Source organism: Buteo buteo, chromosome Z (genome assembly GCF_964188355.1).
Source record: "Buteo buteo chromosome Z, bButBut1.hap1.1, whole genome shotgun sequence".
NCBI lineage: Eukaryota > Metazoa > Chordata > Aves > Accipitriformes > Accipitridae > Buteo > Buteo buteo.
Genome location: NC_134204.1, coordinates 3,631,414 through 3,656,232, shown reverse-complemented (window position 1 = coordinate 3,656,232; position 24,819 = coordinate 3,631,414). Strand labels below are relative to the sequence as shown.

General features: G+C 46.6%; 1 protein-coding gene across 4 annotated transcripts in view; it reads left to right on the top strand.

Moving 5' to 3' along the window:
* Positions 1 to 24,819, top strand: part of CTIF (cap binding complex dependent translation initiation factor) — a 143,113-nt gene that overhangs the window by 45,656 nt on the left and 72,638 nt on the right. For all 4 annotated transcript variants that reach the window (XM_075019538.1, XM_075019539.1, XM_075019536.1 and 1 more), the window contains 3 exons: positions 2,151 to 2,224; positions 3,139 to 3,243; positions 6,512 to 6,587. In XM_075019538.1, the coding sequence (XP_074875639.1) occupies positions 2,151 to 2,224; positions 3,139 to 3,243; positions 6,512 to 6,587 (255 nt within the window). The remainder of the gene's footprint in view (positions 1 to 2,150; positions 2,225 to 3,138; positions 3,244 to 6,511; positions 6,588 to 24,819) is intronic.

Sequence of the window (24,819 nt, the reverse complement as noted above, 5' to 3'; positions counted from 1 at the left end):
CCGGGTGGGACAGCTCGTGCTGTCTCTGCTTACGCCGCAAATTAGGAGGTGTCGGTGCCAGGGCTCTCCATCCACATTCAAACAGATTTCAAGCCGAGCGTTGGAGGGTAGTTAATTGTTAGATGTTTTATTTCAGGGCTCAAGAAGGGCCTCTTCAGAAGCCCTGTACTGACCTGAATTTGAGCAACGATTTTAGGATGCAACCTGTTGCATTAGGAACCCATTTTATCTTATTTTTTTTGCTATTTAATAGCTTTGTTGGTGATCTGTCTCAGCCTCATCGCAACTGGTTACATGTTCCCAATCTTACTCCCTGAGCCCAAATACTTTACTCTTAGGAAATCCTATTGTAGCTGGCTTGTTGACAGGTACTTAAAATTTCCCATGTCCATAGAAAATGGAAAGAGAAATGCATCTGTCTGCAAGAAGTATCACTTCTTTGGGTGATAGCTATAAAGACCTGCACATATATTTTCATTGTACTGCATGAGGATGTTTCTGAGTATTTAGAAAACTAATTTCTCTCCTTGGTGGGAGAAAACTTTGGTTACATTTGCCTAAAATAAAAAGCCTGCTTCCATAACCAATCATGAGAATTTTATATATTTCTGGTAGTTTGTTTCTGTGCAAAGACATGTTGACCTGCAGATCCCCAGAGGTTAAAATCGTAATCCATAGACCCCTTGGAGGAGATGACAAAGGGAGCAATGTAGCTGCGTTTGGAGTATCTGTTGTCGAAATCGGTTGTTTTGCTGGGAATGGCTGTGAAGTGTGACTGTCTGTAGTGTGTACTGAGGATGTACGTCCTGCTCTTTGGGAAAAGATTGCTCACTTCATGGGCAGATTGAAGACTGGGACTTCATTAAGAAATGGTAAAATTTTTATGAGTTTTTAGTGTCTCAGTTAATAATATTTGAAAACAGCAGAAGTTATAGGATGGGGAATATGTGATAGCCACCTTCTCCAGCACTTGTTTCACCAGAGCGGGAGCATTTGGGCTGAAATAGTTCAATAATCTGAATATGTGTAACATCATGAATAATCTGAATATATGTAAGAAATGTTGGGGGGAAATTGGTAATATGGGATTCCCTATTTGTAATGCATTTACATGCCTGTCCCATATGAGTCTGAGTCAAGTCTGATTTCTTGAATGGTCCTGGCAAAAACCAACCTGCTTTACTTCTTCGCCTGTAAAGGGTGGAGAGGGCAGCCCTCTTTCTGTGGGGAGGACACGTGTAGGCTGATGACTGTAAAGGGGCCATGAAGGATGGGTGTGAGGTCTTTGCTTTAGATGCTCTTGGTTTGAGTTGACAGTTTTGCCAAAAGCAGCTGCATGGGAAAATTCAAGGTGCTTTGCAGTTTGCTGGAGGTATCTTCTAGTTTCCACCTGATTATACCATGTTGCTCTTGCTTCTCAGGGGAAGGAACCGTCAACTTAGTGTTGGTGGGTCATGTACCAGAATAACCTTGTGAACTCATTTGCTGGTGTGCATGGCAGAGGTGGCACGGTGCAGGGTTCTGACATTGCCCGCCTGTTGTTAGAGCAAGGAGAAGTCATGCCACCATGACTCCTTGAAGGAGCAGGACAGCTTTCCCCATCCTTATTGGTGACAGCAGGCTCTGGTAGCTGCTGATGAAGAGTGTCTCCATCCTTGGAGATATTCAGAAGCCATCTGGGTGTGATCTTGGGCACCTGGTTGTAGGTGGCCTTGCTTGAGCAGGAGGGTTGGACCAGATGAGCTTCAGAGGTCCCTTCCCACCTCAGCTGGTCTGTGACTCTGAAGCTGAGTGTCTTCATGGCTTGGATGTCAACCTGCCCGATGGCCCTCGGTGGGTCTTGGAGGTTGTGGATGGTGGGGTAGGGGGATAGGGCTCAAATCAGAGCTGAGCCTACGTGTTGTCTGCTCCATGTTGTCCACAGCTTAGTGTCCCCAAGGCTGAAACTGTGTCACTCCTTGCCTTTACGGTGCGCTTTTGCAGCGGGCGAGGGGACTCTGTGTTGCAGTAAGCGTGGGGAGTGGAGGAGCCCACGTGCAGAGCCAGGACACCTCCACGGCTGGTGGTGGGAGAGGCTGTGCTGGGCTGTGCCATGGTCCGGATAGACCCGCATGCCTTCGGGCGAGTAACAGCCTTTCCCTCCCTCCTAGAATGGCAACAAGGAGAGCTCCCTTGACATGCTGGGCACAGACATCTGGGCTGCCAACACCTTTGACTCCTTCAGGTAAGCCGGTTTTAAAATGCTTTAAGGGAGAGATGGACAGTGCCTTCTCTTAGCCTTTGCCTGCGTGTCTGTCCTGCTGGTACCCAGGTGCCAGTGAGTACCCTGCCAGTACTCGCATCGCCGCTCCTCCTTCTCCCCATCCCCATTTGGCCCACGGCACTAAGCACGCTCAATCTGCTTAAAGCATCCTACATGCTTAGGAGAAGCTGCTGGATGGGTTAGCAGTCCAAACATCTGAAATCGGTACTGATGTGATTATTTGTAATCATCAGAGAGCTGTGCAGGCAAGACTTCAGGCAGCTCTGAGCTACTGCTCCAGGACTTTTTTCTTCAATTAATTGGTGGTGCGATCATGCATTTGCTTCGCAGCTGCTGAGAAGAGCTCTTCAGCTGCTGCTTCAAAGCTGGGAAAGTGGTGAAATATGCTTTCTGTCCAGTTTTATGCATATCTCTCTCTGTGCCTGGAGCACTGCAAGAGTCTGCAGGGGTTGAGTTCCGACCTGGGACTTCCTCCAGGCCATTGGAGTGGGCAGGTTATGCAGGACCAGAGAGAACATCTCCATTGCATGGACCAGACCACTACCTGTTGCGATATCCCCTTGATACAGAGAGCAAGTATAGCTTGCAAGGTGTATGCTGCATCATGCTGCATCGTACATCAAAACTAAGGGTTTAGCACAAGCACCAGGAGCTCAGCATCTCCAGAAAAGCAGAATAAATGGAAAGAAACGTGATGCAGCAGTGTGAAGGTTGGACACATGCATCCATGTGCTCTGTGGCAGGGACTGGTGCTTCCAGAAGTACCAGCTTTCCTCATCTGCAGGCTCCCATGTGCCCTCTGCTCTTCAGCTTGGTAGTGTTTAATTAGCAGTGGACTTTTTCTTTCTTTGTTTTTCCCTGTTTTTCTCTCCTAGTGGTGCGACGTGGGACTTGCAGCCTGAAAAACTAGATTTCACCCAATTTCACAGGAAGCTGCGAAACACCTCCAAACACCCGTTGCCTCACATAGACAGAGAAGGGTGAGTTGCCCTACGTGCAAGACCATGCTCTCCAGCAAGGTCTCTAACTTCTCCCTTGCTGCAGGAATGCTAGCTTGGTGGCACAGCTCATGTGGAGGACATGGGGAAGAGGCGCTGGACCACGTATCGGGGTTTGAGGATGCCACTATCTGTCTATCTAGCTCTTCTATCATCCAGTTCTGGGCTGGAGCAGAATTGCTCACTGTATTTTGTGTTGCTTGGTAGAGTTCAGTCTTTAAACCACGCTGGATCCAAGTCCTCTAGATTTAAATATCTCTGAATGTTGGAGCAAAAATTCTGTCTCGGTGCTGATCCCAGTTACAGTTCCCATGAGTGACTGGGCTTCTGCTGTTCTCCCCAGCAAGACTTCAGGGAAGGAGAGAGCATCAATATGATCCACGTAGATCCAAGTGTTCATCCGCCATCTGCTAGTCATAAAACTGTGAAAACATTAAACAGCTCCTTTTGGTCGTGACAGCCTCCAGGGGCTTCTACGGTATCTCTGGATTCCTCTTTGGTTGTTGGTTGGTCAAGCCAAATAAATGTATACTGGCATCAAGTGGATCACCGATGCTGCTTAGACGGACATCACCGTTTCTCTGCAGATTCTCTGCAGATTGAGAAACATCATAGTTTGTATTTTCTTATCCTTATCATTCAGGGCACAGAGGAAGGAAAAAAATCAGAATGGGTCTAAAAGATGGGGCTGAGAGAATTGCAGGTGACTTCTCATTGCCACGTTGTATGTAGGGATGGAAATCCTCTCTCAGAGAAGTTTTTCTGTTGGTAAGTTGTTTTGCCAAAGTACAGGCCAATGCCGTATGCATGGGCTGCACATCTTGTTTAGAAACACCAGGCTAGGAATCCCACCTCAGCCCAGGTTCAGCATCTGCAGGAGCCTCCTACACCGTATAGTGACAGGCAGACTCACATGAGTGTATAAGGCTTTTTTTTCTGCACTGTAAGTATTTACTGCAGGTATATAAACAGCAATTTTAAGAATATTTGGAACAATGTAACGCTAAATTTCTAAGTCACTAAGTGCCTTAGTCGTGTTTACTCCCATTTCTACAGATGGTTTTGAAAAATGAGATGAAGGGCCCTCTGTAAAATAAGATATAATGTGCTCCATGGTTGATGGTACTTGCCATATGATCCTATCAGCAACACCTGCTACGTATAGGGAGGATGCAGCAGGGTCTGCTTTGTGGTCTGCCTCCAGTTCCTGGCGTACTGTGAAGGCCCAGGGTGCAAACAGGTAGAGAAGGCAGTATGGAGGTGAGATATTTAATCACTCCTAAATATTACAGCTGTAAAAATGAAAGAAGAATTAGTGTATATGCAGAAAAGTTAAACAGATGCCATCACCACAAGCAGTGCATATCCCAAAATGCAGGTCATATGAGTAACGTGCACTAGAACAGAGGAAGCACAGACAAAATTGCTTTGATTTTTTTCACTTTTAAAGTTGTCTTCTGTGCATTCCTCAGCTCTCCATGCTGAATCTGTGCTGAGTGTGATTCAGCTGGCTGAACCTCCAAGAATCTCTACCTGCTAGCTAGGCATTTTCCTTCTTGCTTGAGTGGGGGTTTTTAACATGCTGGCTGTGCAATGAAAAATTTAATAGAAAGAAAAGGAAAAGGATGTGTTTTCTATACTGTAAGTACCAAAGGGACCATTTTATTCCTTAGTCCTATCACTTGCCCAGGGTTGGCCATGTAGTTGCATCCAGTTAATTGACCTCAAGTGTCTTTTGCTTGGCTGAAGCGTTTTCCTCCAGAAAGACATCTGATTTTATTGGAAGTTACTGAGTTTGGTGGTATCCTGAATAATCAAAGTGGAGTGGTTGAGGAAAACCAGGGAAATGTACCTCATTTCTGACCTGAATTTGTCTGTCTTTAATTTCCAGTGTTAGCTCTTGCTGTGCTTTTGCTCTTCCAGTTCAAACAAACTTTCGTAGCTGTTATTTTCACTTCATTCCAGGTATCTCCCAAGCCCACATATCACTTTTTCCCATACTCTAAGAAATTTCTCTACCATCTCTTTGAAATGTGACTGCCAGAGCTCCCTACGGTCCTGTAGTTCAGGCTCAGCCGTGCTGCCTGTAGAGGCGAGCTGCCTTCATCCTCCTAACCCTGCCTCCTCATCCCCTGCCTTTATGCCACAGTCCGGCATCAGACGTTCACCCTGGGACAGTGCTCATCCTTTTCAGATAACCTTTTCCTACAATATGCTTGCCCATTCTGTACCTGCAACTGGTATTATTTGTCCCCAGATGTTTGACTTGATTTTCCTCATATATATATAAAAATACTTTTTTTCATATATATGTATTTTTATATATATATGCACACACACTATATTTCTTTCATATATATGTATTTTTATATATATGCACACACACTATATTTTGGCCTTTGTAAATCAAAGTCACTATTTCATCTGCTGCTATTGAAGTTTCTGTCTAATATATGTTATTTATCAATATCTTGTCAATAGTTGACCAAAAAATACATTATCATTCTTGTGGAATAAGAATAGATCTCCTCAATTGTTTATAAATGCAGAAGGATGATACTTATTGACCATTTTTTCTTCTTCTGTATCATTACAAACTCTCTGCATCCAGCTAGTAATTATCTTAGGATTTTTTTTTTCTTTCTTGATACAAGAAAGTCATTCAGCTGCCAGCTATGTGTTTGGTCTGTCAGTGCTTGGCTTCTCACCCCAATTTTTTTGCGTTTCAAATTGTGTGTTTGTATTTATATCGATTGCTGTTTGCTGCCTGAGATGTATGTTTGTACTTGTTTGCCGACACCTTTCTCAGCAGGGGAACTGGAGCTCCCGTGGAGACCAACAAATGAGCAGTGCTTCAAAGGAAACATTTTTCATTATGTTTTTGTGTCCTCTTTTTTTTTTTCCCAGGTGGGCTGTGCTTTCAGTTTTGCTTGGTCTGGGAATCGAATCACCCAACGCTACTGCTTAAGACTGCCTTTGGTTTTCTCACTGCTGCTATTACCAAAAGTGTTTGAATGCTGTGGTGGATGGTGCAGGTGGAGAGGACTGAGAAAAGCATTTAATTTTGTATTAACGGCTTTGTGCCCGCGTGGGAGTGTTTTGGAGGCACAGCATACTTGCTTCAGAGAGACTCTGTTTTCATGAGGGTCCTTTGCAATAAGAACTAATCTTCCCCATGTGCCATAATAGAAAATTAACTTTGGCTCCAGCAAGGTTTCATGTGGTTTTATTTGTTTTCTTCCTGCCACAGGCTTGGAAAAGGGAAATACGAGGATGGTGACAGCATCAACTTGAACGACATAGAGAAGGTCCTTCCAGTGTGGCAGGTAGGTGATGAGGACATCATCTCCTGCCCGCAGTACGGTGGAGACCAGCAGCTCCCTGCCTTACCTTTGCTTAGGAAACCCTCCCCAAAAGTGGGAAAGCTGCTGGGCACGATGTGCTGAGCTTGGGGTTTGTAATGGAGAATTATGCCTGTGGTTTCAGCAAGCCTTGCTGTGAACCTTAGTGCTGGGCAAGGGCAGTTACCACTTAGACTTCATTGAGAGGTGAAATGTCGAGGACAGTATATATACATACATCTATACATACAAATATGTACATGTACACAGGGCTCATATATTTTAGGAAAGGAGATTCTGAAAAGCATCAACCCTTCTGACAGCTTCAAAATAAATTGCTGCCAGGAAGTCAGCAGTGAAGGTGTGCTAAGCCAGATGTTTCCCCTATGGGGTGTATGTGTGTTTATATGCAGCGATCATTCACTTGCATGTTTTATCCAGGTTTCTCCAGATCTCTCTTTACAGCTCAGTTTTGGTAGTTCTGGTTAAATGACCTTTGATGCTCAGATGTTGCGGAATGGCAGGATGAGACCCCCAGTTAAAAAGTCCAATTGAATAGGTCAATTTGTCAACATCATATAATTTTTCACTTTCCAGAGCCCTAGCCCTCAAAGAAGCTGAGTGTCCTGGGCTGGGCAAGTTTCTGAGGATGCTCAGCGTGTTTTTGCTGAAGTCTCCTCTTTGCCTCCAGAGGGAAGGACGGAGACATCTCACGTGCTGTGGTAGCGTTACCCTTTTCAGTGCTGAGCAAAGAACTCACCAGGCTTCTTGCTCATGCATCATGTGAAGAAAAGCTTTGCTCATCCTGCAAACCATGTGATGATCTGCCTTACTATTTCTTTTGGGTGAGCTAGCTGACACTAAATACACAAACCAGGGGAAGGAGTGGAGAAGTGCTGCTGACTTTGGCAGGGAGGAGCGCTGCCTGCAGCTGCTTTCTGCTCAGTCTTTTCCATGCTTGGTATGTCTGGACTTTAGGTCACAGGGAGAAAACATCAGGTTCAGATGATACAAACCCCAGTAATTCTCCAAAATACGGTTATTTTCCCTGGGGAATAATTGGAAATGAGGAATCAAACCACCTTTGGTGCAAGGAGCTGACTTTCTTCTCTAGGGTTTAACATCTTTTCTAATCAACAGCTAGTAAATAAGCTGGGTCCTCCTGGCCTGGTTGTCATCTCGTCCTGTCCTAACACCAGGTTGAGTCCACTGACTCCAGTGAATTAATTCCAATATATGCTTTAATATCTAGCTTAATTGTTAGTGTGGCATCTCTAAGCTGGAAGACCTAGTGGGAATGCTGGCTTTGGTATTTTGTTTGTGCCTCTGGTCAGACTCGTGCGATGCTGCATTATTTTGGAGACGCGCTTACCTAGGCACGTAGAGTCATATGTATGTGTGGGAACTAGGAGCTGGGTAGTTCTGGGTGAGGATTTATCTTGCTCGGCGTTGACAAGTGAAATACTCGCAGACAGCTGGTTTAATCCTGACATATCATTGTTAACTGGATTTGAATGCGATCGTGCAACGCCGACAGTGATTTTGCTGGTCTTTGTCCCTTGTTTTAAATGGCTCTGTGGAGCACAGTGCGTGGGGGGCATAAGGGAAAATATTCGTGTGAGCCTATGGAAGAAAAATCTTTCACCTTCCATGGGGCTTTCCCACACTGCTGTTATGTTTGTGTCACAGCCTGAAGAAGAGGCTTTTTCGGGTTGGAGACACATAAACTCATGTTCTGTCTGTGTTTAAGAGCTCATGGGGTGCTTACAGCAGCTGTGCATGGATGGAGGGGCCGGTCCGAGCATCCTCCAGCACGACTGGGGCGGTCCAAGCATCCTCCAGTGCAACTGGGCCAGTCCGAGCATCCTCCAGCATGACTCGGATGCAAATGTTTTTCTGCTGAATGTGCAGCTATAGCAGGGTTAAGAGCACCAAGTTTGAGAGAGGTAGCAAGTCTTACTTGCAAGCTGCTTTGGAAATTTGGGTTCCTTTGATGGTAAGGTATGATAGACATAGGACATGAATCTAGAACTGATTTCCAGTATACATCCAGGTCTGTATTTGTATCTCTACAGAGAGATACAGTGACGTCCCTAATGGGTTAAGCAGAATATTCTGGATATCTGGATGTTAATATGTATAGATGAGTTTTGCTGCTGGAATCTATCCATAGTATTTTAACAAAATATTGCAAGGAAAGCCTATGACTATTTGGCAATTAAAAGGTGAAAAAAATAAACAAAAACCAAAACAACCTCCTCCAAAACCCTCTTTCTTCATAGCTGTCTGAGGGAAAAATGCTCGTTGCCAGCCTTTTGTTTTGAAATTGGAGAATGCGTGCATCCCACTCCTCGGAGATGCTCACGGCGTGCTCTGCCACCTCGTGGACACGCACAGGCAGGCGAATCCGGCTCCGCTTTGGCACTGGGCACAATTCCTGTGTGACAACTGGTATTTTGAACCTTCTTCCTGCCTCATCTTTTCAAAGTTCATCTGGGGTGCTTGTTTTTACTGGTAAATAGGCTTTGTTTTGAAAGCTGGGAGCTCAGGAGGTCATACCTTTGGCTCAGCTCGTGAGCTGTAACCTCCATCTCTCCTTACTCATAGGAGTCTGTAGTTGGATTTGGGCACTAATTCACCTAAGTGCTGCCAAAAAGTGACTGTGGAAGAAAATAATCTTTTGAAGATAAGTATTCCCCATTCATAAGATCTGTTTTTTATTGTACGCCAGGGAGGATCAGTTGTCTGCTGCGTTTAGAGAGGTGCAGCTCAGATGTAGAGCCAGTCTTCATCATCCTCTCCGTTTAACCTCAGCTGGTTTGTTGGAGGAGACCACGTAACCATCTTGGCGTCATGAAGATGTCACGGGGAGGGCTGAGTCAGTGCATTTTGCTTTTGCTCCCTTTGGCAAACACTTGGAAAGGCTTTCAGGCTTGGATGTGTCACAGCCGAATGCCCCAGTCCCAGATACGGTCTTCAGACTGCGAGCCCTTGGCAAACTCTACACTTAGCAGAGAAGACAACCCAAGGGGTCATGTCCTACAAGATACCCCCCATCCTCCCTGTGAAGCTGCTGTAGCTCACGAAGGATACAGGAGGCTGCATGTCACGGGAACGTGCTGTGAATGCTGCTAGACACGAGCAGGGAGTTTTCAGACATACCAAGTGGTTTCTGGACTGGCATCTTACAGGTTTTGGCTTTCAGTTTGCTGAACTTGTGCCTTCAGGATGGGCCTGCCCTCCTCCTAACAGTGTGGCTGTGCTTTTGCTGGCCAGCTGCTCCTTGTCTTGTGTTTTAGGAGGTAGAAATAATGTGGCACTTTTGAAAGGCATACTCGGCTTTACTGGTGCTATGGGATAAACTTGGAAGACAGCATTGATATCATTTGGTTTGGCATCTTAATTGCTCCGCAGCTCATCTCCTTCTGTTTCCTTACTGATTTTTGACCCTTTTTGTCATATGCTTAGAGTTACAATAAAGTGCTTGTTTCTTTTCTGGCTATGGTTGTCATCCAGCTTCCTTGTTGGAGGAGAAACAAGGGAGCAGCTCCTTAGGAGAAAGGCAGACTCTGTAAGTTGTTCATGTTCCTCTTAGCACCACTGTATTCCTGACTTTGTCCAAACAGGCTTAGAAGTGCTGGGATTCCTGACCATGCTGGGGCCACCTGAATTTAGGCACCTAACGGCGTCTCTGCCCACTCTCTTTGGGACCCCTCCTCATTGACAAGTATTGTCAAGTCAGACCTTACAATTCAGCATGGAGATCATGTGAGTAAAGGTGGGACCTGTGCGTGGGCTGGTCCCTTGGGCGTCCTGCCGTAGGAGAGGCATGGACATGTTGCGGCATGATTTGTTTCATCTCAGTGTAGAGGTCTAGAGGAGGTTGGATGATTCCCATCTGAGGATACCCGTGTCCTTTCCCTGTCAGCTCTGCAAGGAGCCCAGAGGGACCAGGTCACACGTGGACTTGTTCAGATATGGTAGGTTCCTTAAGAGATATGAAACCAACCCAGGTGTCCCGGGGAAGAAAGGTGGATTGTGGGTGAGCATCCCTTCTGCTGTCACTCTGCATGCGAGGGGAGGAGGTTGGTGTCCAGCGCTGGTGTGAGGGCTTGCTCCTGGACCCTACGGATCACTCGCCCTTTCAGGGTGGTGGTAGCAGGGAGACAGGTCTCTTTGGAGCTCAGGGACAGCTCTTTGGTGGGTTGTGTTATTTACTATCACCATACAGAGTCCTCATCCTCTCCATGTCCTCTCTTCCCTGCTCTTTCTGCACTAGAAGGCTGGGCAGTTCTCGTTTTAGCCAGCTTGTTAGCCAGCCCAGATTCCTCCTCTTTCAGTGCCTTGGCCACAACAATGTGGCCCTCCCTCATTAGGCTGTTCTGCACCGGTAGAGCTGGGGTGGGCTCATCCCTCTGTCTGGCATCTCCTCCCACTGGAAGCAACCTGGTCCATATGGTGTGCCACGTGTGCTGTGTGTCCCTCCTGCCACTCACCCGGTCTAACTCCAACATCCCTTACGTGTCCACCAAACACTTATGAACAAGTTGGAGTGGCTCCCTAGGAGCCCCAAACTAGGGGGATTTCTTCTCCCCACCTCCAGTTCCTGCTGGACTCCATCCAGAGCATGTAGGCATGGTGTTGCTTTCAGAGAAGGTTTCTAGTCTAACAAGCCAGCTTCTCATATCCCAAGGGTCTTTCCAATACTGTAACTGCTAAAACCACTGTGGAAAGTCCCTGTCAAAGAGCCAAAGTTTACTTGAGTATAGGTCACAACGTATTGGGAGTCAGATCTCCACTGCTGAGTAAAAAGCTTTTGTTTTGCTGTCACTTCCAGTAAGATATGGTCTTTCTTGGCCTGGTTTTTGTTGCATTTAACCCAACTGACAACGACCGTCTTTTCAGGCTGAGAGGGCAACCTGCCATGGTCACCTGTAACCCCTTCAGCATCACTCCCGTGTTAGAGTTAAGGCCACTGTTGACCAAGGAAGGCAGATGAGACCGTTGCCATCTCCAGAGCACCGGAGAGGAAAGGTCTGGACCAAGGCTGGCTTATCTTCCATGCAGGTCACCAGTTCGCAGGTTCTTGCAAGGTCCAAGCCTGGGCTCTGGCAGTAGAGCACAGTCACTGTGAGCCCTGAACCAGGTTATAAACCCCATGGTTTTTATCGGACATGCAGAAAAGGGGAGACCTTCCAGTGGGTTTTTCAGATTACGATGGTCTTCCATATCACATGGTAGACTTATTTGCTGCACAAAGGAAACACCAGGGAAATGACCAAGAGCTTTGACATTTCCATTATCATTATTATTATTATTATCATCATTATCATCATCATCATTATTATTTGTTAGGGTTCAGAGCTGGTTTCTGATTGTAACAAATGAGATGGACTCTCCCTTCTCAGGGATGGTTTTATTTTTCTGGCTGTCACCCAGTTCAAGCAGACTTAGCGATGCTGGCTCATAATTTGTGGGGGTGTCTTCCCAACCTGGTGGGCATGGAGATGCCTTTTTTTATTGTGGTTCCTGGAGCTGGTACTGGGCAGCTGGGCAGGGTTGGGGCCAGGCTGCCCTGTTGTTTGGAGAGTGGTGGACCCGTAACAAGCTCCTGCCAGGATGGGAGGCATTGGGATGCTCTCGCACCCTGGTTGGGTCGGCTGGGTTCAGAGACACGGGTTTGGAATGTGCAAGGAGGGTCGGTGGAAAGGGCAAGCGTGGCTTACGTTGCAGCTCTGAAGTTTGGCTTGGTGTTTGGTGGCCGAGGGGACAGGGCTGGTGGCAGAGGGGAGCCCTGCAGCACTAGAGGGCACTGCCGTCTCGCTGCACAGCCCCAAAACAAGAAACAGAGGAAATGAGGCTTTTTTCCAAAGGCTTTTTCCAAGCAGAAACCTCACTCAGCGGTGGCTGTGTCTCGCACCCTCCCGCGCCAGGTCCTGATGCTGCTCTCCATCCCGCTGTGCCCACCTCGGGCTCGGGGTGCGTGTCCAGCGTGGGGGACCCTGGGGCTTGTGGAGGGGGAAGGTGTTGCTCTGCACCCAGGACTGAATTTGGTTAGCACTGTGCATTTTCATAAGCCTCAAAGCAGATGGAGGCCCTGAGCAGAGTGGGGTTAAAACTCAAGATGTGCGTGAACAACCCTGAGAGGAGCTGGTGCCTTGGGGTTAGACATGCCCTACAACCCAAGTCTCCCTCGCTTGCATCGCGACACGTCCCCGACTCCTCTTGGAAATCCCACTTTTCCAAATGTAATCCTCCACTCTGCGTATTTCCTATAGGATGCTGTGGCAGGGCTCAATCCGGAACGATGCTCCTCACACCAAGGAGCGGTGCCAAATGTGGTGAGGGGTCCTCCATTTCTCTGGAAGATGCTGCTGCCCCATCAAATGTAGGATGTTCCTCTGAACACCCACGTTTCCATTTGTCCACCCGTCCCTGTCCCCCATCTACCCTGTTGTCCCCACCCCACTTTGAAGGACATGCCAACCTCGGCAGGAAAGAGATGAAGACTATGGTGGTGTCCACTGCTGGACCGTCTCTGGTCCTTAGACCCCAGTTTGCCAGGCACCGGTTTGTGCTACAAAAAGAGGAAGAATGGGATTTTGGCTGCTTCGCAGCTTTTCCGTGGGCCAGGTTGATGGAGGGGTAGACACAAAGCGGCTGAGTGGCAGAACTAGGCTGGGCTTACTGACAGGAGGTGGTCGGTTTTGGGTTCACGATCAGGGACCACAAGGAAATGAGAGAAGAGGTTGGGAGAGCTGGGTGGGTAAGTCTGTTCCTGGGAGGATGATGAAGAAAGATTTTTCTATTTTGTTTTTAAGGAGTTTGCAAGTAGTTTTAGACCCGAGAACTGTAGTTTTCTGGGGAATTAACTGATTTGGGTATGGGTACTTGTACTGGGGTACAAATAACAACTCAACAGGCATTTGAGGCTCAAAAATGTCACTACATAGAGCTCTGGCTTAAACACAATGAAGAACAAGACGGGCTTTTCTCAGCCTTATAGTTGACTTACCTTTCAGAAAGGTTTGCGTTTGTGCAGCTATATAATATCCAAAGCAAGCCTGAAAGGTTTTGTTTTGGTTTTTTCCCAGTCCTTTCTATAGACTGTAACACCCTCCCTGCCCACCCCCCACCCCAAATCCTGCCTGAATTTTAACTTCTGAATAAAGTTACATCTTTTTCTCCTTTGTTTTCCCAGAGGATTCATTAGAAATCTGAGAGGGCTTTTGCAGCACTCCTTCGAATTTGCTGAATATTTTCCTGAAGCCGGTTGTGGAGTAATGATTAAGTTAAAAAAACGTATTAAAAGTAGCAGAGAAAAAAAATCCAGATTTCTAAAGATCCCAAATAAAAACTCAATGTCTCTTTGGTCAAGCAGCTATTTCTGCTGGCTTGGCTATTTCCACATCCTAATCCCCTTCCCCGCTCTCCGTGAAAGACCTGAATTTTTAATAAAATAAAGGGAAGGAAGGAATTTTCTCTCTCTTAAAAAAAAGTAGACATACCGCAGGACCAGAGAAGAGAGACGTGCATACATCCCCGTTGGCAGAGGGACCTACAGAGCCTAGAAACACTTCGCACTCTAAAAATCCTGCTAATGGGGGATGTCCTTGTCCCTTGTCTGACAAAATAGGAGGTTAATGTTTCCTGTCACATTTAAAAATTTCTTCTTAACCAGAAGATGTTCCCCCCCTTTCTGCTGCCTTTCCTCTGATGTTATGGAAATAGAAACCAATACAATAAATGAGACCAGAAGTTCTTAAAATGCGAATTTCCTGCCTGGAGGCAGCAGGTAAGTGAATCCCGTCCAGCTTGGGGAAATGTATATATAGCTATGGGTGTAAATATAGGTATTTAGTGGCAGGATAAGTGTTTATTGCAATCCAAGGTGGTTTGGTTAAAGATTGTCCTTTAAGTGGGAAATTTATTGCTGCACATGACGCCTGGATGTCTCTTCCATGGGGAAAATAAAGACTGTTTATGAAGGGAATTAAATGATGTCCTCGCCTGTGGTAGCAGATCAAGCTCTGTAAGGACCCAGAGGTCCTTTCTAGTCCCACGTTCGTATTGTCCCTCATTTGATGATTTTAAAAATACCTTTAGGGTTTGTTTGGGTTTTTTGAAGATACTCCATGAACTTCTCTGCTGGCTCTAAAAATGGCAAGCTCTTGGCTGTATATGAGCTAGCACGGTCACTGAAAGAAAACTCCATGCCATCCCCAAAATGCCTTTGCTGGATGGTGGGGTTGAAGGATTTCTTCGGGGCCAATAAAAATAACGAGAGGAACGTGGTCTCCATACCTTAGGCCACACGCTGCTGCCCCAGTGTCCATGTCTCCCAGGGTTATTCTGCTCTGCCCTTTACCTGCTGGTACCGCTGTGGAGAAACTCCTCATTGTTGGCTTGCCTTCTTTTTAATTCTTTTTTTTTTTTTTTTTTTTTTTAATTCCTGTAATGTAAGAGCAGAGAAACCACTGGAGAATGATAAAGCTTCATTTCTTCCTGCTTTTGTGACCCGCTTGATTATTTCGTTTCTCATTGTATATTCTTTTGAGGCGCCTTGTCTGAACGGAAAGAAAATATGTATGCTTATAGGAGCTGTTGTTTCCCTTTGGCTGGGCAAAATAAGACCCCTTGGCGGGGCAAAATAAGCAGGTATCGCATAAGATACGGATTGCTTCTACTTGCTCATCCTGGGGAGGGAGCTGCCGACACTTACTCCATCACGCGCCTGTGAGCGACGTTATTCCTTAAGGCCGGTGGGCTGCGTATGCCTTTGTTTGGCCAGCCTTTCTCTTGGGGCTGTGAATAAATACAGGATAAAAATATGTGTTCCTTAAGTTTGGGTTGCTGCATGTTTACTAGATAAGAATGAAAAGGTTTGGGGTTGGTTGGTAGTTGCATGGACATGGTTTGAAGCAGCAGCGGGTGAGATGAGACACCCTGTCCTGTTGGTTTGTGGTTGCTCTGCAATGATAATCTAGACCGAAGCCAGTTTTTAAGATTGAAATGTGAAGCACAAATTTGCATTTGTTGTAATTTAAAAGAAAACACGAGTCCAGGATGATCTCCAGGTTTTCAGCCTGATGATACTAGCAGGTCCCACCGCTGCTGCTGGGCATGTCGTGGCATGATGGTGGTGGCTGGTCTGCTCCAGCCATTGGGCCTGTGGTCAATGAAAGCTTGGTTTTCCAAGAGCAGAGGGCTAGGGTGGGCTTTTTTAAAGCTTTTTTCTCATTTGGGTTGTTCCCATCCATGCCACTGCATCTGTGGAGCTTGTTCAGCCCTGCAGCTAGGACCTCTAGTGTAGACAGTGCTGGGAGATGTCAAGGATGGAGGAGCTTCAGGGTTGCCTGTGGTTGTACAACCAACTCAGCCTAAAGGCTGTGGAGAACCTGGGGGCTAAGCGGGTGACCATGGATCGTCGTTGGACTTGTAGATGCAACCGGCGTGCTAAAAAATCATCTCCTTCCGTGCAAATTTTGATCTGGAAATCCAGCAATGGGTTTTGATACCTGAATTGTTGGGGTGAAGTTTCTACTTGTGCTTTATTTTGCTCTCGGTGCAAATCAGCCCCATGTGCCTTAAGGCTTCGGGAGCCGACGCGGTCCCCGTGCTCCCTACGGCATCGCTGCCCGGCGCCAACAGTGTCCCGGCAAAACAGGTCACCACCCCGATAAGCAGAAAGGCGAGGAGTTGAACTCACACTAAAATGGTATTTCAGCCAGAAAGAGCAAAGGGGGTAAGAAAATACCCTGACCATTAGTGTGTGAGCGGCCACCTTGTTGTACAATCACAATATCGTTTTTCTATTTTATTTTTTTTACGGTTGGCTTAACAATTAAAAGGCTACACTGCGCTTTGGTTTTTCCAGTCTGCTGCATCGTGTGACCCCGGTGACTCCAAGTTAAGCCTCATTATATAATGGCGGGGTGTTTTTTTGGAAAACCTCCATTTAATCCTTTCAGAGCAGAATTTGCTGGTTTTGTTTTCTTTCATATCGTCGTCTTGTTTCCCCCCCGCCTACCCCTTCCCCGGCGGGCGCACGCTGGAGGCGTCAGTCTGGGAGCAAGGTCCTTTCTTCCTTTCTTTTTTATTTTTTTTTTTTTTTCAAATCTGCAGAGAAAGGAAAAAAAAAAAGGTTTATTTTCGTTTGCTTGGGTTACAGCGCCTTTCCCCGCCGTCGGGGGGGAAGGACTACGTGATGTGCAGCAGGTATTTTGTGAATGGAGCACAACCCTGTGACTCCCCGTCGCTTGACCGAAGGGGGAGGCAGGGGAAGGAGAAAGAAAAAAAAAAAAAAAAATAAAAACCACCACCCAGTGACTCCATCTGACTCGTTTTGGCTGGAAAACTTTTTCAGCGCCGTGGTTCTTAAGCCAGGAGGAAGCTTTCTTCTGGCCCAAGAACAATAAAGGGGTCAGCAGCCTGATCCTCCCTCCTACACCCTCTTCCTTCCATTGTGAGGGGTCTGTGCAAATATCCCAGGCTGCTTCTGCTGGGGCCTGAGGGACCTGAGCCGCACATGTGACATTAAAGAGAGACTCTGCGAACTTGGTAATCCTGAGCTGCTAAAAGAAAAAAAGAAAGAAAAAACCAAATGAAGTCTCTGAGGTGCTCTATTTCTGGCATAGCGTTGCGCTTGGAGAAGGTACCGATGGGTGTTTCTCATGGTGGGGGGAAATCTGTCCCCTTACCGTGCATAGGTGCTCCTCCACGATGCCATGGCAGCATCTTCCCCAGCGTCTGCTCGACAAGTGGCCAAATCCCCACAGAGGGTTGGTGAACCCTCGTGTCTTGCCAGCCCTTGATCTCCTCCATTTCTCTGGTTGTCCAAGACGGGGAATTTCTGCTGCTCTCATAGTGCACGTGCAAAGCCTGTGTGCTGGTGGTGTATGGTCGCCAGTAAGGATGGGGTTGAAGGAGGCACGGCTGCTTTCCATGTTGTGCTTGCTCTAGGGATTGCCCACCGTCTGGCAGCACCCAGGTTTTCACGCGGGCACCTTTAATGACGTGCCTGCTACTCCTCGGATGCATATCACAGACCACGAAGGTCTGAGCCAGCAATCCCTGGAGTAAAAGGTCTTTGGAGAAGTTCTATGGGGCCTGACCCACATGAGTGTGCCCACCGGTCCTGTCCATCATTGAGGCAGCCTGCATCTCTCTGTTGAAGGCAGTTGTAGACAGATCAGAGGGTTGCTGTGATTTCTGTGATATTGCTTGTGAATCCAAAGCAGTTATAAAACTCGCAGACTGCACTAGGTTCTGCCACCATGAATGGTGATACTTTTTCCAGGTGGTATTTGGTATCTGCCAGGCTAGATACCACCTACCTTCCCAAAGGAGAAGGTGGGACCTGTGGCCTTCTATGAGAGGGCGAGTTCAATGCAGCACTGAAGACCTGATTTATTTGCCAGAGGGAGAGTGGATGATGCTCATCAAATTGTAGGAACCCGCCTTTTTTTTTTAAACTTTTTTTTTTTACACAATAACCAGCTAAGAGCATGTGTGACCTCCTCTCGCTGTGTTCCAGCTTGTTGGACCTTGGCACCAAGCAGTCGCATGAATCATGATGGTGATTTTGCCGTAAGGCAGTTCCTGTCGTTATTATCTCCTTGCTGTGTCGATAATGCTTTGGTGGCGATGGTCAGGATTTCCTCGCACTACAGAGCTTTCCTGAAGATCAGCTCTGCAAATGGTGGAGGAAGTAGCCGTTATGAGATTGCTCCTGGCTGCTGAGAACTGGGGAGCCAACTTCAAACGTACGTGCGACCTGACATGATCTGACGAGCACCGCGGCGGCTCCTCTTTCCCCTCGTCCACTTCGTCAGCGCAGGCGGGTGGGAACTCCTTCTGCAAATACTCTGAGGACTGAAGCAAGACCAAACCTGGTTATGGAAAATTGTCAGAGACTAGGACCCCTGGAAATGGAGATGGGGGGCAATTGTCCCATGTCTTGCCTGAAATCCCAAGAACGTGGTGGGAACACTCATGACCAGGGAGAAATTCAGGGTCTCACACCCACCCCTTTGTGGTACCACAGTGTTGGGACTCCATGCGCTACAGGGTCCTTTAGTTGAAAGGAAAACTATTTTTAGTTCAATTTATAAATGCTTAGGCAAACAGATTTGTTATTTAAACTTTTTTTTTTTTTTTTTTTTTTAACAAATGCCCTTGTTTGAAGGTAAAAGCAAGCAAGCTGCGAGTTCTTTCAGCCTTGGTACTATGCTGCTTTTCTCCTGGTGCTGGAGCAGCTTTCTGATCTCTGCGTACAGCATCTAGCTCCAGGATTTTGGTGGTGTTTCCAAGCAGCACAGTTACGCAGGTAATAAATGATAATTACATGGGCTATGTTGACCTTGGTGGAGGACAGGTGAGCTGTGACAGACTTCCAAGATACAGCTCCTTTGCTGCTGTTCCTCATCTAGAAGAAGAAATAGTGCCAAGCTGCCCATGGCCAGTGAGGCCACAAAAATATACCGCAGGTAGCTCCAAGGGTTGCAAGTGTACATGAGGCTGGGAACCTGCTGCATTAGAGGTGGAGCTCCTTGACTACTTGACCATCCTGCTGTTCTTGTCTGAAGTGGAAGCAGATTGCCTTGTTTGGCTTCATACTTGCCATATCCTTTCACGGTGTGATTTGCCTACAAGACAGGACTTGAATTTATTCTGCCAGTCCTCAACTTCTGAGAGTTGTTGGTTCAGGAAGGGCAAGGCTGCAGTGCAGCAGCTGATGGCCGTGCTCTTCTTCTGGGAGGTCTAAAGTAGCTTTCCTGACATGAGGTTGGATCAAAAGAGAAGGTGTTTTGGCAGCACAGAAGTCTTTCTGTGTGTGCTGCAGTGAAAATTGGGGATCTAGGGGTTGCCTAGAATGGTTTGCAGTTTAGATGGAGTAATCCAGGCATCCTGCACAGGTGCTTTTCCAAAGGTACTTGATTATTTAGTGCCATTGCTATGCATAGCACAGGCAAATCAGATGTTTATACCCTGGTGGGAAGGACTGACTGTTCAGGAGCAGATGATAATGCAGCAGAGGATGGTTGGAAGTGAGTTGGATGGGGATGGGTAAGGGATGGGAGTGGGACTCGGTGAAGTTCCATTAGTCCACTGTCAAGTCTGGGCAAGCTGCTGCTTCTTGATGACAGCAGTCCTGTTTCTGGAGAAGTCAACAGCAAATCTTCATCTTCTGTATCCAGGTTTCTAGTCTTTTACTCATCTGTTTTGTGCATATCTTCCAAGTCTTTCCTGTGCTGCCTGTTTGGAGTGGTTGCCTCTCTGTGCCAAGAGGGCTTTCGCTCTGCCAGAACTGCACACGTGCTCACAGCCACCGAGGTCCTAGCATGGGTAGATGCAATTGAAATAAAGTAAAAAATCTTGTATGAAAGGGCATGGAATGCAAAAATAAAAAGTCATGCAGGTGACCTCCAGCCCTTTAGAAGCTCTTGGAAGATTCCCCATTGGGTGCTGCACTTTGCTAGACGGGAGAGCATGGTGGTTTCATGGATGTTGTGTTGCCACATGTCTCTTCTTCCCCTACGTGTCCACCAAAGGCTTTTCAGATCTCAACATGTGCAGAGAGCCACATCCAGGGGCCAGGTTCAAGGAGGCTTCTGCCCTGGAAGAAGAGGACTGTGGTAGCTGGGGGTTTCTGCTGGAGCTTTAAGGAGTCTGTCTGCGTTGGGAGCCGTGTACAGTAGGAACAGTCATCAGCCTCATCTTACGTGCACCTCGTCTCACTGGTTAGGATCGTTTCCCCCATGGAAACCATCAAGAATTTCCGTTATTTCCTTTCCTGAGGCTTTGTTTGGGTGGGGATTTCTGGAAGGTATTTCACAGGCAGGTATAATTAAAGAAAGACATTCTTTGCCTGGAGGCTAGACAAGGTTTCTTTAAAACCAAGCCTTTAGCGTGGTGGCAAAACAGAAACCATTTGTTGCCTGGTCCGATGGAGGGGAGTTTGGGGAAAGGGGGGAGCTAATCAGCTGGGAATCATCCCAGTTAAACACCGCACACCAGGGTTAAGGCCCTTATCCAGCAAATCCTTGAAATATGTGCTTAATTTTAAGTCCCCCTGACTTCAATCTGTTTACTCTTGTGCTTAACTTTAAGCATGTGCCTAAGTGCTTGGCTGGCTTAGGGCCAAGGGAAATAGTAGACTTAGGAGCAGATTCGCATAAGGTAAAATGCTTTACTGGACTGAAGTCCCATGGGACAGCAGATGCTATAGCAGGTCTAGGATGATGGAAGGGGATGATGCTGCATATCCCAGCTCCGTCAAGTTATTCAGCGTCGGGTACCACAGACCTAGGGCTGGGCTCGCATCCTGCCAGTGTAGCCTCTGAATGGGTACCTTAATTTCGGTGTCTGTATTTCGCTGTTCTGAAGGTATTGACCTCACCCGTAGCCTTGTGTATACCACAAACCTAGTCTTAGGAAAAAAATATAATTTTTTCCTCTTAATTGAGAGAGAGGAACGTTTTAGTGGAGGAAAATAGCCTTGATTTTATCATCAGAAGAGGAAGGAGAGCAGATTATATGACCTGACTAATAAATCTTCATAGGAATTTGCGTGGCTGCATTAACACTTATAACAAAAAGGATTCCTGTATTAACACAAGCTTTTATAATGGCTTTATCTTCTTCTTTTCTGTTCCAAGCTAATTCCTGAAAGCCTTCTTTTAATCCCCCTTTTGCACATCCAGCCTGGACTTCTTAGAATGGCAAAGGGTTTTTTTTTTCTTTATTTTTAATCTATGAATGACAGCACTTAAAGCTAATAACTGTAGCCGTGGCATGCACGAAAATGAAAAGCCACCATCAGAAAACAAGATCTGTGTTTTTTGAAAACACCGCTACCAGGGGTTAAGGGAAATCTGCAGCTGGAACAAATACAGCGCTCATCTAACTTCCTCAATAACTCTGCTGGGGGAGCGGGCAGTTGCCAGACGAAGGAAGCGTGGTTAGCCATCGAGTCTTTGAATGCAGCTCCGTTTCCCCCTCAAACCCATGGAATTTATATTAACCTCCAGCTTTTCTTAGCTGGTGGGAATTTTTTTTTTAGTATTATTATTTTTTTTGCATGAGGAAGAGCCTCACTTTTGTTGCTTCGGTTTGTCAGAGGAGTGGAGGAGACGGTTCTGCTCCTCACGTGGCGTTCTTGCTGGCAAAAGGCCATGGATGTTAAATGAATAATTTTTGGCATTGATAAGGAGAGAAAGGCTGAAGCTGCCAAGCACAGAGACGCAGGCGTCTGATGACTTGATTTCGGGAGGGGCAGGCTTGAGCCATCCCGGCTTGCCGGGTTGTCTCCGATCCCAGCAGAGATGCAGGCAGGAGGAAGGACTCCCCGTCCTCTTGTACCTGGGTGTAGCTTTATACAGCGGGCAAAGAGCAATATGCGAGGATGTCTAAAACTGCTTTCAGTAAGGTACTTGGCTACCTAATTTAAACTATAGGTTGACCCTTAGGAGAGCTAGTAGCATGGGAGACCTCGTTTTGCATTCTGGGGCTGCCATAGGGTCCCTGAGTGACTTCAGAGCCACTGTGAAGGCATAGCATCTGTAGGATAATCCTGCCAGCAAGAAGGGCACCAAGGAAAGGAGAAAGGAGCTAAAAAAGCTCTAGTGAGGAGGGGCAATGTGACCCGAGACATCCCAGTAAGCAAGATCTTTGGTGCTGGTTGCTTGGCACATGAAACTCCCCAGGAGTTGGGTTGGTTTGTTGAGTTTTGTTGCTGGTTCTTCTTTGTTCCCACTTGGTTCTGATGAAACACCTGAAGGCACATCACATCTTGGCCAATGTGAAATGAATTGAAGGGGTTTCACCCAGCTCCTGGCAGTCATCACAGAAGCAGCCATAACTTATGCTTTCACTGGCAGGAAAGCTGATGTTTGAACAGTGCCTGGAGAATGTGCACTTTCTCAGTATCTTTGGAGCTGTCATCATTGATGTTCAGCATTTCCAAGACACGGGGAGAGTGGATACAGCCATCTTGCTGCCTGTTCTGTAGCAGCTTTTGGATAAAAAGCAGTTTTTCAGGACTTTTTTTTGGTGGAAATGCCAGATCCGTTTCCAAGTGTCACATTTGGAGATTGCTGTAAAGCAGCAACAAACTTGCTTTTTTTATTCTTCCTCAGTTTACTGTTCAAAGTAGTCCATGGCTCCCAGAGGTCTGCAAAGCACCAGTGAAAAACCACCGGTATAATTAATATATGATGTGATATGATTGATATTCTGTGGCAAGTGCATAATGTTTTCTGTGCTCATCCCTGTATTAAAACTCATTACAGCAGAAGGAATCTTAGTCCTTGATGCGTAAAAAGAAAATCCTGGGAGGGAGCAGACAGACACTCAAGAAGCAGTTTCTTCCATCCAGGTACAAACTGCCAGTAACCTGGCAAGGAGAAAGTCAAGCCCTTGTGTTGCACAGCCCACACTCCTGCAAAGGAATGGGACTTTTCAAAGGGAAGAATGAGGCTTTTATGGGATTAAATTGGCATTTGCACATCGGGGTATTTTCCGAGCTAGGGTGGCTGTGACATGGGATCCTTGCTTGCTCTCTCTGGGCTGAGCTAGACTAAGCAGAGACTTCAGAAAGGAGAAAAAACATTTCTTTGTGGTATAGTCCCGGGGAGAGTACATTGGCTGTGTCTTCAGCCAACTGCAAACAGGAATATCTCTTGTGTGAAAATGTTTCTAGCACAATACGAGGGGCTCGAAGAAGGAAAGGATAGTGATATTCTGCACAGTGTGCTTCAGCCTTGAAGGTCTACGAGAAAGATCCACTGGTAGACCAAGAGGGGCTGCCACCACCACGACCCTGTTAAAGTTGATGGCAAAATTCCCTTTTGCTTCAGTGGTGCAGTGTATGGATCACAGCGATACGAATCATGGCAAATAATGCTCGTTGACTTATTAACTATTGCCTGCAATCTTAGGGTATTGTGAAACTTCATGCACTTGGAAGGCCTCCAACGGGAAGTGCCAAGGGCTGAGCAGTGAGAAAGTTCTCCTAGCACCTCTGGATCTACCCACGTTGAAAGAAAAGAGAAGCCACCTCTTGTTTGTAAGGTTACGAAGTTATCACTCTGCAAATAAGGAGTTTCATCACTGTTGGACTGTCCCAACTCCTGGGATCTAGCATGAGCTGGAGCTCCTCTGGGCTGAAACCCCAGTCCACCCAAGAGGAGAAGATTTGTGGGGGCCTGGTTCTGGAGGACTGCACAAATATGCATGGAAAACATGCAATCTTTTGGTAATAATAAGGGTGAAAAGAAAATATACTTGGATACAGCCCTTACCTTCTGCTGAGAGTGATGCTGAGATTCGAGGTGAGCACACCCAGCGAGAGGAGGCTGTACTGATGCTGCGGATTGCACAGAGGTTCAACAGACTCTCCAGTTTAGACGATGACCTGGGTTCTGGTCCTGAACTCTCTGGTGTCCTATGGGGTCTGTTTAGAGGTCACCTTAAAAATTCATCAGGGAGGCCCCTATTCTGCCTGCAGATCTCTTCCTCGCGTCGCCATCCACCACAATGGCACGAAATGGGGGGTGTTGAGGGTGGATGGTGAATGAAGGGTGGTAAGCTTTGAAGGGGACAAGAGATGGGGAAAACCAGACTGGGGAACGTGAAAAATATAGAGGAAAAGTATATTTTAAAGAAATGTGAGGTCCCAGAGGGACTGAAATAGCTCAAGTTACAAATATTCCCATAGCAACTTCATAACACTCTAAGTCCCAGCTAAAGCAATTCCTCCCTCACCCCCAAACTAGCACAGGCCAAGGAAAATTTAGGAAAAGCTTTTCAGAGCAGTGCAGCTCTTTCTCAGGATGAGCTTGGGCTACCTGGGCAGACCTCAAACCAAATACCAGGTGTGGTGCCTCCTAGTTGCAAGTGTTGTGGGTGGTATTTATTCCCGATATTAGCTGAGAAAGGCTCCCTTTTCCAGGGAAAGCAAACCCTGGTCACCAACGCTATTTATTTTGATGATTCTTTAAATACTCTATATTTAAGGACTCCAAGCAATGGTGTGGTTATATCTATATTTACTGGATAAATGTATTTATTTATGGATGTGATGCTTTACTGCTGACAGTAAGGTTTGTTTTTAAGTCTGACCGGGGTAGAGGAAATACATACAAATAAACAATAAACCTAAACAACACTAAAATAACATCAGTTAAAACAATTAGAGTTACTTCCACTTGCAAAG